Source organism: Maylandia zebra, linkage group LG12, assembly GCF_041146795.1.
Source record: "Maylandia zebra isolate NMK-2024a linkage group LG12, Mzebra_GT3a, whole genome shotgun sequence".
Lineage (NCBI taxonomy): Eukaryota > Metazoa > Chordata > Actinopteri > Cichliformes > Cichlidae > Maylandia > Maylandia zebra.
The window spans coordinates 2672805-2685726 of NC_135178.1; the positions used below are offsets into that span (position 1 = coordinate 2672805).

Genomic DNA, 12922 nt, shown 5'->3' on the forward strand with positions numbered 1-12922 from the left:
GAAGATCATCGGGGTCTCTCTACCCTCTATTGAGGACATCTACACCACACGCTGCATTCGCAAAGCCACCAGCATTGTGGCTGATCGGACACACCCCTCTCACACACTCTTTACACTCCTGCCATCTGGAAAAAGGTACCGAAGCATTCGGGCACGCACATCCAGACTGTGCAACAGCTTTTTTCCACAAGCCATCCGTCTCCTCAGCAAAAAGGGACTGACTGATAAACACGCACACACATACACACACTAACATTATCACTCAGCTTAACTCAAATACCTCAAAACATTGAGACTGGACTGACTAACCAACACAAGCGCAAACACACTGACCTACACCACCAAACCATCGCACACACCAACCTGTAAATGCTCTTTTGCACAATATTATTACTAGATATATTATATATTATTATTATTATTTTTTTTTTTTTTTTGCACTAACTTGTCTTGTAGCACCTTGGTTCCTGGAGGAACGTTGTTTCGCCTCACTGTGTATTTTTAAACTGTATATGGTTGAAGTGACAATAAAGTTGAACTTGAACTTGAACTTGGTTGTATTAGAAATTCATTATGGCAGCAGCTTCCAGTTGTTCCTGTTGTTTCCTGAATATGATGCAGAATTCCCTGGAACAGTTTTCAGGGAGGTACTTTAGATCTGCAATCACAGAAACCTGGAAAAAGCTCTAACTGACTGACAACAGGAGCACCGCGAAACACCTCCGAGCTGATGTTATTTGGGTGAAGTGAGGGTGAAGGTTACTGTGACAAAATATTTCTACAGACATTTAAACAAGTGGCCACAAACTCAAAGGTCTCCCGAGAAAAAAAACGAAACATCACTAATTTGTGTCGGATTATATGCACCTGTATATAAAAGATGGACACGCTTCCTCGTGTTTTCTGGACTCAGTATATTTTGCAGCCTGAATGTTTCGGGTGGGATCGTGCTGGTGTTCTGTGCAGGCCCGATCCACAGATATGCGCTAATTAGTGCTTAGCTGAAGACAGACTAATTAATGCGACCAAAATGGAGCACACTGCCCCACGCAGTATTTGTCAGATAACGCTGATGGGGGAGGAGTTAGCACACACCTGTTGGTTACAGGTGCCTGTCAGGAAAAGCAGCATCAGGCTGTAAACATGCTTTTTAATGCTGTCGAGTTTACGGGGACTGATTTGGATTTGGCATCGCACTTGTGCCCCTTTCTCTAATTAACAAAAGATGGAATGATAGAATCTATTGCTGCGGGTCACCTGTGGGACATTGGATTTGCTCACAGTTAAGTGTGAGGTCGTAAAACCTGCTTCTGATTTTGCACTTTGAACTGAAAAACATGGGCACATTGTTCTGGAGCAACAACAGTGAACAGAGCACATTTTTGTGTGTGGACTGCGTGTCCTGGGATTTAAAAGCCTCTTCAGTCCAACATTTGCCAGACATCAAATGAGTAAACTATCAGACGGATTCTGATGAGATCTGAGAAGAGGACAGTGACGGCATCGGGGCTTCATCTTCATCCATTTTTCAGCGTCATGACGATGATGAAGATGCGTGTGTAGATACTGAGTGTAGGTTCCACTCCATTTGTAGTTCAACAACCTGCGTTGAAATAGCAAAGTGAAAGGCATTAGCTATGACTCCCGGCTCCGTCTGACATTTAATGTTGTCTGCGTTACGGGAGTGAGAGCATGTTTGTGTACAAAAGAGAAGAGGGGGACCGAGAGGAATGAAAGGCTGAGCGAGAGAGAGCAGGTGCTGGAGTGGTTAATGGCTGACAGCATGAATGGCCAGCGCTGAATTTTTCTGATTAAGGGAATGAACTTCTGCTTTGTCTCTGCTGTCAACAATGAACGCCCGCAGCACTCCAAACCGTCCTCCTAGGCGCCTAAACATTTAATGAATCTATTCCAAACTTCCTTCTCTCTACCGGCGGCCAATTTGGAGCCATTGAAGACAACCTAGCCCTCTGGAAATATGGGGACCATCTGTTGTGTGTGTCTGCACATTCATCTTTATGAAAGACAGCTATGCGGCCTAATGCTACACGCTAAGCAGGAAATAGAGACAATGGGAGAAAAGGTAACCTGCCCCTCCTTAATTTTTGCACCCCAGCTCTCTCTATTAAATGTGGATTTTCTTCACACCATTGGAAGGAATCTCATCATCCTAAGTGAAAAATTACAGCTACTATGTTTTCTTCTGCTCTTTGTGCAACAAGCATTGAAATTACTCTAAAAACAGCATTCCACATTCTAACAGCATTATAGAGCTCTTATACTATTAAAAGATAATATCAACAAAAGCCCACTGAAGTATATGAGTCACTTCATTCAGCCAACTCAAATGTCAAATGAGGAATTTGAATGAGCATAATTGCAGATGCTTATTTCTATTTTGTTCTCAAGGCTTTTTTGAATACGCCATGTAGTGTAGTTTGAAGGCAGATAAAGAAGAAACAGGTAGGATTCGAAGCACTCCTAACACTGGAATCTGTGAAGGCACAGAGGCCACAGATGGATATTAAAACGGTAGAGGCAGCCAACAGCACGCAGTCATTTTCAGAAACCTATAGGTGATGGCATTGACCAAACTCATCTCACAAAGAGTGAATAAACGCAGCTCTGCCATCAGAGGTTCTCTGATCAGAACGATCACAGAAGTATGGAGCACCCACCATCAGGCCAGGGTTAAGGTTTCATGTGCACATAGAAACAAAGGTTTAATTACACACTCTTTCTACACGTCCGGTCAGTGTAATGGTCGGCAGACTTGTACCGACCGCTCAAGCTGCTTTAACTTTACACACCAATTACAGTTCGGGCTTCAGTATCTTGCCCAAGGACACTTAAAACTGCACACTGGAGGAACAAGGGGCAGGTTGTCCCCACATCAGGTAGTGCAGGGACAACCTGAACCAACTGATGAGCCACAGCTGTCCATAATTCTAAGCCACAAGGACAGTTGTTGGCTACTATACAACAACTGGATATTAAGTGGTCAACAATGCGATTTACTTCTCTGGTACACAGCAAAATCTCCAGTGTTAAATTAACACTAGAGAGTGTCTATATGGGTCCACACCTCTGAGTGTTAAATTAACACTTTTGACAGTGTTATATGTTTAAAAGTAACCTAGTCAGTTTTGAAGATTAACAATGACTAACACTGAGCAGTGCTGATTTTCTAACACTGGAAAATAACTCAAAATGTTAGAAATATTCCAGTGTTAGAAAATCAGCACTGCTCAGTGTTAGCCATTGTTAATCTTCAAAACTGACTAGGTTACTTTTAAACATATAACACTGTCAAAAGTGTTAATTTAACACTGGAGATTTTGCTGTGTACTGACGCCGACAATGAGCTGACAGGATTTCACAGATTTCATTTATTTTATGACCCCCTGAAATCCTGTGATTGTCTGATTTTTGCACACTGTGATACATCCAGTTTGCCCGTCTGAAATGGAGAGCACCAAGTAAGGCTTGTGAGCGAGTCCAGCAACAGACTTCAAATCAATTCAATGCAAAAATATTCATATTTTCAACAACTGCTGTTTGTTGTTTTTTTCAGAGAGGGTGTCTCTGTGTGAAGAAGAGCTCCTGCTGCTGTTTACTGTGCAGTTCAGTCACTGCTGCTCACATCAGACCAAAACAACTCGTGGCCTTTAATTCAGTCGTTCCACTTCACTGTTCACCGGCTGCCCTGCATTGCTGTGTTTGCTGTCAGTTTGTAATTATTTATTGCTGCTTCTCCTTAATTCTGACTTTCAGCTCGGTGCCACTATTTCAGCTCATCATGTTTGATACTTTCTTCTTTTCCTCACAAGTTCTCTTTGCATCATTTTCTCTGTTCTGCTGTTGAACTTGTGGTGTGAACGTAAAGCAACACATTCCCAACCAACTCAAACACAGTATCGGGGGATTTTAGCTCTGTACCTGATGGCTTGAACCCCGTCAGCTGTACCACCTGTTAACGACAAAAACACGATACATTCTTAGTCAGCAGATGTAATAGAAAACATTATGTATTGATAACGCATACACATGACTTACTTGGTTTCCGGATCCTGGGTTCAAAAAGAAACTCACAAAGCTCTCCTTTCTGAAACTCTCTGCAAGCACAAAATACACCTAATTGCATTTAAACTTTGCATTTGTCTTTGAGGACACACACAGTTGCTTATGCAAGGCCAAAGTAGTCTTATAAGCACATCACAGTACAAAGGAAGCTTTATAAAACACGGAGAGAATGAAAAATGCAAACAATTTGAATGACAAAAGAGCATTATGAGAATTTTCATGGAGAACTTTTTTCTTTTGTTTCTGCCTCTGTTTATTAACAATGAAGCGTTTAATCACTGCTTATGTCAGCAGGACAGATGGGATCAACTCATCTATGAAAAGAGCCGAGTCTGAAGCACACTATTAAAACGTATCATTCATTCAATCATCATGGCCAGGGGTCGGCAACCTTTCTGATGAGGCAAGGCAAGTTTATTTGTACAGCACAATTCAACAACAAGGTGATTCAAAGTGCTTTACAGAGACATTAGAAACAAGAACAAATAAAAAGCAGGATTTAAAATTGAATAAAACAAGCAAATAAACTAACTAACTAATTAACAAACAAACAAACAAACAACAGTATATAAAATCAAAACAGATAAAATCAGTAGTTAAATGTAAGTTTTGAAATTTAAGCTTAAAGTGTGGATTTGGTGCTTTATTCAAATGCAGCTGAGAACAGGTGAGTCTTCAACCTGGATTTAAATAAACTGAGTGTTTCAGCTGATCTGAGGCTTTCTGGGAGTTTGTTCCAGATATAAGGAGCATAAAAGCTGAATGCAGCTTCTCCGTGTCTGGTTCTGACTCTGGGAACTGATAAAAGACCGGATCCAGATGACCTGAGGGATCTGGAAGGTTCATACTGGGTCAGGAGGTCATTGATGTATTTTGGTCCTAAACCATTCAGAGCTTTATAGGCCAGCATCAGAACTTTAAAGTCTATCCTCTGACGGACAGGCAGCCAGTGTAAGGACCTCAGAGCTGGACTGATGTGGTCCACTTTTTTGGTCTTAGTGAGGACTCGAGCAGCAGAGTTCTGAATGAGCTGTAGTTGTCTGACTGATTTTTTAGGTAGACCTGTAAAGATGCTGTTACAGTAATCAAGCCTACTAAAGATGAATGCATGGACTAGTTTTTCCAGGTCCTGTTGAGACATCAGATCTTTTATCCTTGATATATTCTTGAGGTGATAGTAAGCTGACTTTGTTATTGTCTTAATGTGTTTTTGAGGAGTGCATCTAAAATTCCCCCAGAGGTCAGTGTACCATATGATTGCATTAGCAATAAATTTAATAATGCTCTATACTAACAGTTACTCACTCTATAGAACCACTTTATAGAATTGTATTTGTTCGCAGATGTTGGCAGCTGTCAGCGAACAGTTATCAGCTATATGAAACAAATCCATAACAAGAACTCCATAACAGCAAATGAAATGTACAACAGAAAATGCAAATGCTATTTATGGCCTCCTCACAACAATGATAAGAAAAATAAACTGGGCCAATATGGCATGTTTGTTAATACAGAGACACACATGTTAATGTGATCGCTGGTCTCCGAGTGTCCAGCGTTCAGAGGCTACCTGAGGACTCATGTGAGAGAAAATCTGCTCACACAGACATGTAGAGCCAAACACTGTCAATAAGGCCTCTGCAATGTTCTGAAGACAGTTAAACCTGTCAGGTAGTGATGTCCAGCAGGTGAACATGCAGCTCCATGAACACACACAGCTGTGGATTCCAGCTGTGCTCGTAGTTCTGCAAACTTTGACCCCACAGAGTCGAGCTTTTCAGTTCAATCAGCTGCATTTCGATGTCCTCTGTGTCCAACCAGTTAACGAGAGACAAATCCAGCTGCTCATTAAAGCTTTCTGGTTTGAATGGTTTGAATCTGGTAGTTGGGGTTGTTAGCTAACATACTGTCATTAAGAAGCAGCACAACTAATGTGTCTATGCGAGCTAATTTGCGATGTGCAAAGTGACAAACAAACAAGAGAGTAAAGCTGATCAGCTGATCATTGATCAGTTTCATGATTGAAGTAGCAACAGTAGAGGGAGGGGGGATATGGAGGACCACAAGAGCCTCGAAATAAAGAATTCTGTGCTTAAATAATGAATTGTACAATTCTGCATTTGTAAATTCATTTTTGAATTCCAATTTAATAAACTTCATTTCAAAAACCATTTTCGAATTGCACTTTAATATTAAGTGATTTTCAAAATGCTTCAATTTCCCTTTCCTGTTTGCTCAGGGATTAATTTTTGGATTAGCAGTTGGATTAACAACTTCATTTTAAAAATCCTGCTGCTATTCAAATTAGCCACACCGTGGGATGTAAGGAGCTCTCTGATTGGTTGGTCAGACACAGGCTGTCTGCCTGGACTTTTGTAGCTCATAGCTTCGCCCTGCTAAGAAGCGTGTGTGCTCGTGCAAAGGCCGTCCAACCTCGGGATTTACACTCGGCTCTACACGGATAAATGAAGAATGAAGGAACCCTGCAGCGAAACGGAGAGCCCAACCTCTGACTGAGTGCCTGTTTATGCAGTCTGACCACCTGTGAAGGTAACGTGCTAACATGGCTAACGCTAGCATCACCGCACGTAGCCCCGTTATTTTAAGGTCATCTTAGCTTAGCTTCTTCACAAATAAAGCTGGAAGCAGCTCAGACTGTTAGAACCAGCACTGAGGCCTGTTACATTTATACAGTGTTAGAGCGACGGCCTTTAAACTAGCGATTAAAATGCTGACAGTAAACCCGTCAGTCCAGATGTTACCACATTACTTTGTGATACTTAAGAGTTAAAACAACTGAGACAGGCTGATTAAAACTGGAGATCACACTACTGGTTTCAGTTCATTTAATATGTGAGTGCACTGATTCATTCTCAACTGGACATAAACGATGATCAAAGGTTGTATGTATGAGGAATTCATCCAATCCCAGCCTCTAACACAGTGCGCTGAATCTTAGCTTTGAATGTCCAATATATTCTAATCAGTGCAATGTAAGCATTCACTGAACCCACAGTATCTACACCTGTGTGGCAAATGTGTGGTAAAGACACAGATAATGAAATTTAATTATTAATACAATATACATCATGAGAAACAAAAGCTGAAATTGATTCAGCTCAGTACTTTTCTCTGTATGCTGTGATTATAAAGGCCTTAAATTCTGTGATATATACTGTAAATGATTTTCACAGAGGTCTTAAAGTAGTTAAATCACTGCTGATAGTCTGGTTGTTCATATTTTCACGTTTTTGTGTCTGTAGGGCTGTTTGATGACGATGTGGACTCCTCTGGGACATGAGGACACACCCACATCTGTTCCATACTGCAGCCATTAGGGCTGCCACGATTAGTCGACTAGTCACGATTACGTCGACTATCAAAATCGTCGACGACTGATTTAATAGTCGAAGCTTCGTTTGAAGCTTTGTAAGATCACAAAAGACGCAGGAATAAGTAGCAGGATTTAAGAGTGTAATAACGGACTGAAACAGAAGATGGCAGCACTGCATGTACAAGGATGCCAGCTGCCGTTAAACCCCGAAGAAGAACAAGCTGTGTCCCAGAATTCATAGCGCAGCCCAGCTCAGTTTCCAACAATGGCGGCAGCTAGTTAGTTTTAATATTACTCTTATTATTCTTTCTGGGTCACAAAATAAACGTTTAACATATTTTCAGGCGAGAATGTAGCTGTGTAAACCTCAAATATCTGCTCAGTTTATCAGGACACCACATATTTTCAAAAGCGCTCCGACGTTTTCGGAGACATCTGTTACCCACTAGCTCGTTAGCGAGCCGGGGGCAAGGCTAACTAGAGCCGTGAGAACACCGGACTCCCGGCCGTCACTTAGATAACTTTAAAATGTTATTGTTTGGCTTTTTTTTTTAGTATTTTATTTGTTCCTGAGTAAATCAGTAGGGCTGAGATTAAAGTTATAGTTTTTACTCAGCTGAATAAACATCAAACAGACAGCTGATCATCAGAAGTGTGAGATGCTCCAGAATTTACTCCGGTGTCCTGTTATATTTTAGATAGCAAGGAGTTTATTAAACTTCACCGAAACAATCTGCAAGTTTAATTAAAATTTAATAAACTATCATCTTGTCTTTATTTTTAGTTAGCACAGACCTTAAACACTTAAAGCTGTAAGCTAATGATAGTTATATGAGCAGATGCTGCTGGTGCAATAAGCTGTAGTTTTACGTCCAATGGATGATGATCTGATTAGTCGACTAATCGCAAAAATAATCGGTGACTAGTCGACTATCAGAATAATCGTTTGTGGCAGCCCTAGCAGCCATTGATGCTGTTACGGGTGTGAGTCAGCTTTGGGGCCTCAGACGCACACACTGGAAAACCAGCACCTGGACTTCATGCAGGAGAGACTGCATGAAGTTTTTATCTGATGTCAAATGTATAGAAATCATACATATACCAACAAGACTGTACATCACTGTCACCACAGCGTTTGTTTTCATTCAAAGGCTTCATGGCTTTAATACCTGGGGGGCCGGTCTCTAGGCCGATGTTCTGTCCCAGTCCAGCCCTGCGCACGACACGCAGTGAATTAATCTGAGAAGGTGCTTTAAAAAATAAATGGCCGGGCCAGCGCTGCACATCGCAAATTAGCTCGCATAGACACATTAGTTATGCCGCTTCTTAATGACGGTATCTTAGCTAACAACCCCAACTACCAGATTCAACTTGTAATTGGCTAAAAATAACTTCGCCTACCGGTGAGAGGGACGTTGCTAGCTGACAGTTTTTTCAAGTGATGTTGAAATTTCCACGTTCCAACACTTCAAATGCTTCAGCAGCTGTTCGCTCAGCGCAGCATCAGCACTGCGGAAATACACGGATACATCCGTAGACTCGAGACAGATAAAACCAGAAAGCTTTAATGAGCAGCTGGATTTGTCTCGCATTAACTGGCTGGACACAGAGGACATGCGCGTGGCTCTTGTGGTCCTCCATAGGGGGAGAGAATGAGAGGAGAAGAAACAGCTGTGCAGCAAAGACACAGAATAAATCCAGCTTTGCGTCTTTTTCCATTGTAGCTGAAGTCCGGGACAAACTGTGTTCCTTTTCAGCTCAATACGAAACGCGTAATATTTTCTCTGAATACGAGACAGGTTGGCAACTCTAATAACTAACCTTATGAATAAAATAAAGTTCACTATCAGTAACATCATAGCACCACCCAGCTGTATAGAAACTCTGTCATGCTAGCTCACGCAGTACGAGTTATTGTAACTGACTGTAAAAAGTCAGCACAACGAAAATAAACTCCAGCTAAACTTGGTTTATATCTGACCCAGATAGACTGCAGGTCATAACTTCTCACCTGAAGTTCAGTTCACCTGACACTCGGACCGGCAGCCGCCCCGGGTCTCTCCTCCTCCTGCCTCCCCTTTCCCTCATCCACCTGCTGGCCTCTGTGGAAGCTCCGCCACAGCCACCACCAAATAACTGAGTTATTTTTCACATCGGCCTGCATCTGCCCAATCCACCACCTTTTGTTTATACCGTTACAAAACAAAAAAAATCATCGGCCCATAAAAACGAAAAATCACGGCCAGTCCAACTATGGTCGTGCCATCAGTTAACCCTTCGCGTGCCCAGGGTTGCCGACCCCCGATCATGGCTAATGACTTCTGAGGGAAGTCTTGTTCAGAGATGACGATCTTTCAGTGACCTGAAATATGGAGAATAGATTTTTCTTGTTTTTAATGACCTGCTGAAGGTTGGTCCAGCATCCCTGTCAGGACTGTTTGAAAGTGTTGTTTTAGATGATTTACATCACAAACATTACAGAACATATTCTTTGGCACTGATATAGTGATGCAGCTGTCACAGCAATGTGAGCAGTTGTCTTTTAACCCAACATGTTCATAAATGATGCTGACTCAGTGCATTTAAATACGCTGCTGAGGTGTCCTTCACAAACATCGACGTAACAATCTGGGCAAGAGACTCAGCGTTTCACATCACAGACAGCTCGTCATCTCTAATAGAATATTTGAAGCAAACATGCTGTGTTTCTTGACCTTAACTCAAGTTAGTTTTTATTTATATAGCTCAATTTCCAAACAACAACCATCTCAATCATCATAGCAGGGAGGAAGAACTCCACTGAACCAAGCACATAAGGAAGTTATCATGCTTCTACAGGTTGATGGTCCCCTGATTTAGCCCTAACAGGGGACCATGTTAGGGATTGGGTTAGCTGACCAGAGGGGCCGATGGCGCGATATGGCAGCCTTGCTTCTGTCAGTCTGCCCCAGGGCAGCTGTGGCTACAACTGTAGCTGCCTCCACCAGTGTGTGAATGTGAGAGTGAATGAATAGTGGCATTGTAAAGCGCTTTTCGGGGCCCTCAAAGCGCTATATAAATGCAATCCATTATCATTATAACAATAAGTTCTATGATAACAAACTCACTCATATTCACGCCTGGATGAGTTTTCCAGAATCATTTTGATATGAAATGTTTCTAAATGTCACAGTGTTGTTACTGAGTTTGTGCCTTCGTCCAAATACTGAACTAAGTCACCTGACTAACCTTCTAGTTTGCTTAATGTGTGCATTAAAGTACATATCTTGGTTATAAATCAGACTCCATGGTTCTCACTATTCTTCTAGAGGTGAAAAATAACTCGTGCAAGACTTTTTGTCTTCAAAACATGCCTTTAGTTTAACTGAAGGATTTGCAGATAAATATAACTGCACCACAATAATACTTCATTCAATGTTTTCTTATGATAATATTCACAATGGCCAAAAGTCAGTTGATGATGGCTGCATCACATCCACAGCATCTGATAAGTCTGAAGGATGGCTGATTTATTATAGTTCCCACAATAACAGTTTTTGTAACTCACAAAGACTCATAACACTGAAGCTGGATCAAGGTGATGTTTTCTTGCTGTCTCCAGAGGAGGCTGCCGCTGTGTAGTGTTCACAGAAACATCATTCAGCTACACTGCAGTGGGATTGCTTCATCAGATAGGGTCATAATCAGATTCATTTTGTGTTTTGCATTGGGTGATAAACCTGTTGAGTCATAAATGTATAAAGTGTGATCAAACATTATCATAAAAAAACTTTTTAATCAGCCAAAGCCCAACAATAAGACGATTATGGTGATTGTGAGGCAAATATACAGGCGGGTCTATGTGCATTTAGATAACCAGGGCTACAGAACCTGAAAACATGTAGATGCTAATAATCACTGTCTGTTTCATGGAGTTTGCAAAAAGTTTTTTTGAGATTGCTCCGCCCACCTCACCCACCTCCCTATTCAGTTTTGTTCTCAGTGTTGGGGTGAGAGCAGGCTGGGCAGTTTGCTGTGGGTCATTACTTATTGCACTGTACATCTGACCAGTGCTGCAGCGTTTGGCTGAATCTGAGCCTTCTTCTAACAGCAGACACATGATCAGTAAACTCCAATCAGTGTTCTTAACAAAATGTGTGATATTTGAGTGAGGAGCACATCACGTCAGCTCACCGTTCTTGATGACCATGGATGTGGAAGTAGTGCCGGCAGGTACAGACGTCTCACTGGTCTCAGGGCTGGAGGTCGTCGGTAGGCTGTGGCCCCAGGAAGTGATCGGGGTCCTCTGAGAAGGTAGGAAGCTGGTTGGCTGGGAGCAGTTCTGCCAAAACATCACAATCCAGTCCATATTTCAGTCCACTTTTCTGAAGAGGGAATTTATTTTCTGTCCCGATGGATCCTTCTGCCCACTCACCGTGAAAGATAAGGCCTTTCTCTTTTCTTTGATCCTCTTTATGGCATTCCTCACCTAAATGAGAAGCAGTCTTTACACCCACTGATTTGTCCAAAAGGCTTGCAGCCTCACATAATGCACAAGGATGTGCTCTGATTTTGCAGGACAAAAGCTGGACTGAATGCATTTACCTCACTGTTGTAAACAGCATAGACTAAGAAGATGTACAGACCCTGTGGAGAGAAGAGAGGTGCACTAAGAAGCACGTATGAAGACAGAAAAGAATCATCTCCATTCATACTGACTATATGGATTTCACTGCTCTGTTTTGTAACCTCGCTCAAACAAAGCTTTCATACTGTGGTACCGTCATTCGATGTGGTTTTCTACTCCTGACAAGAGCTGCAGTTAGAGTCAGCAAATTTCAGCTTCAGCTCAACTGAACGCAATACTACAAATTTTAGAGCTGCATTTCATGGCTCCCCAAAAAGCTGATTCTGTTCATGTGGACGTAGAAACGATTCATCACTCATCCAAGTGACTTCATCAGTCTCAGCTGCAGGTTTCCTCAACCTGATAATCAGAGCACTGTTCATTGATCAGTGCCCATGAGTACCATTCACAGAGAGTTGGAAAGTAATCAGATGTTGTGCTAATAATGTAACAATAGGGTAAAATATAATAATTACATGTAAAATACTTAAGGCTGTATAGAAATACTTACTGAGATGTGTGACCACTAACCATGTCATATATTAACTTGTCCAAGTGACCCCAGTCACATAGCCCTAGATTGTCAGTGACAGCTGGTCACCACCTGTGTATTACCCAGCTGGCACAACCCTTTTTGTGATTGCTTTGGTTGCTCCAATAGTGCTGCAATTGTAGTTTGAATGGAAGTGATGGACTCTACAAACACTGTCCAGGTTCTCTCAGTCGTAGTGAAACTTTGAAAAATGTGACACAAACTGGAAATGGAGATTAATCGCCTTCAAAGTAAAAGCTGTATCTTCTGAAAAATGGCTGCAAAGGCAAAGCTTCTCCATCTCCAGTCTGTGCCACACTTTTTCAGTTGCATTGCTGCTCAGCTAGTGTTTGCAGACAAACATGCA

At 41.8% G+C, this 12922-nt stretch overlaps 1 protein-coding gene across 1 annotated transcript in view; it reads right to left on the reverse strand.

Annotated features, from left to right (window-relative positions):
- Positions 1-410: 410 nt before the first annotated feature.
- Positions 411-12922, reverse strand: part of LOC101481282 (adhesion G protein-coupled receptor D2) — a 42480-nt gene continuing 29968 nt past the window's right edge. The window contains exons 13-18 of the mRNA XM_024804398.2: positions 12002-12043; positions 11832-11885; positions 11591-11738; positions 4057-4115; positions 3940-3970; positions 411-1603 (exon numbers count right to left, since the gene is read on the reverse strand). Coding sequence (XP_024660166.1) covers positions 1596-1603; positions 3940-3970; positions 4057-4115; positions 11591-11738; positions 11832-11885; positions 12002-12043 — 342 coding nt within the window. The 3' untranslated portion in view covers positions 411-1595. The remainder of the gene's footprint in view (positions 1604-3939; positions 3971-4056; positions 4116-11590; positions 11739-11831; positions 11886-12001; positions 12044-12922) is intronic.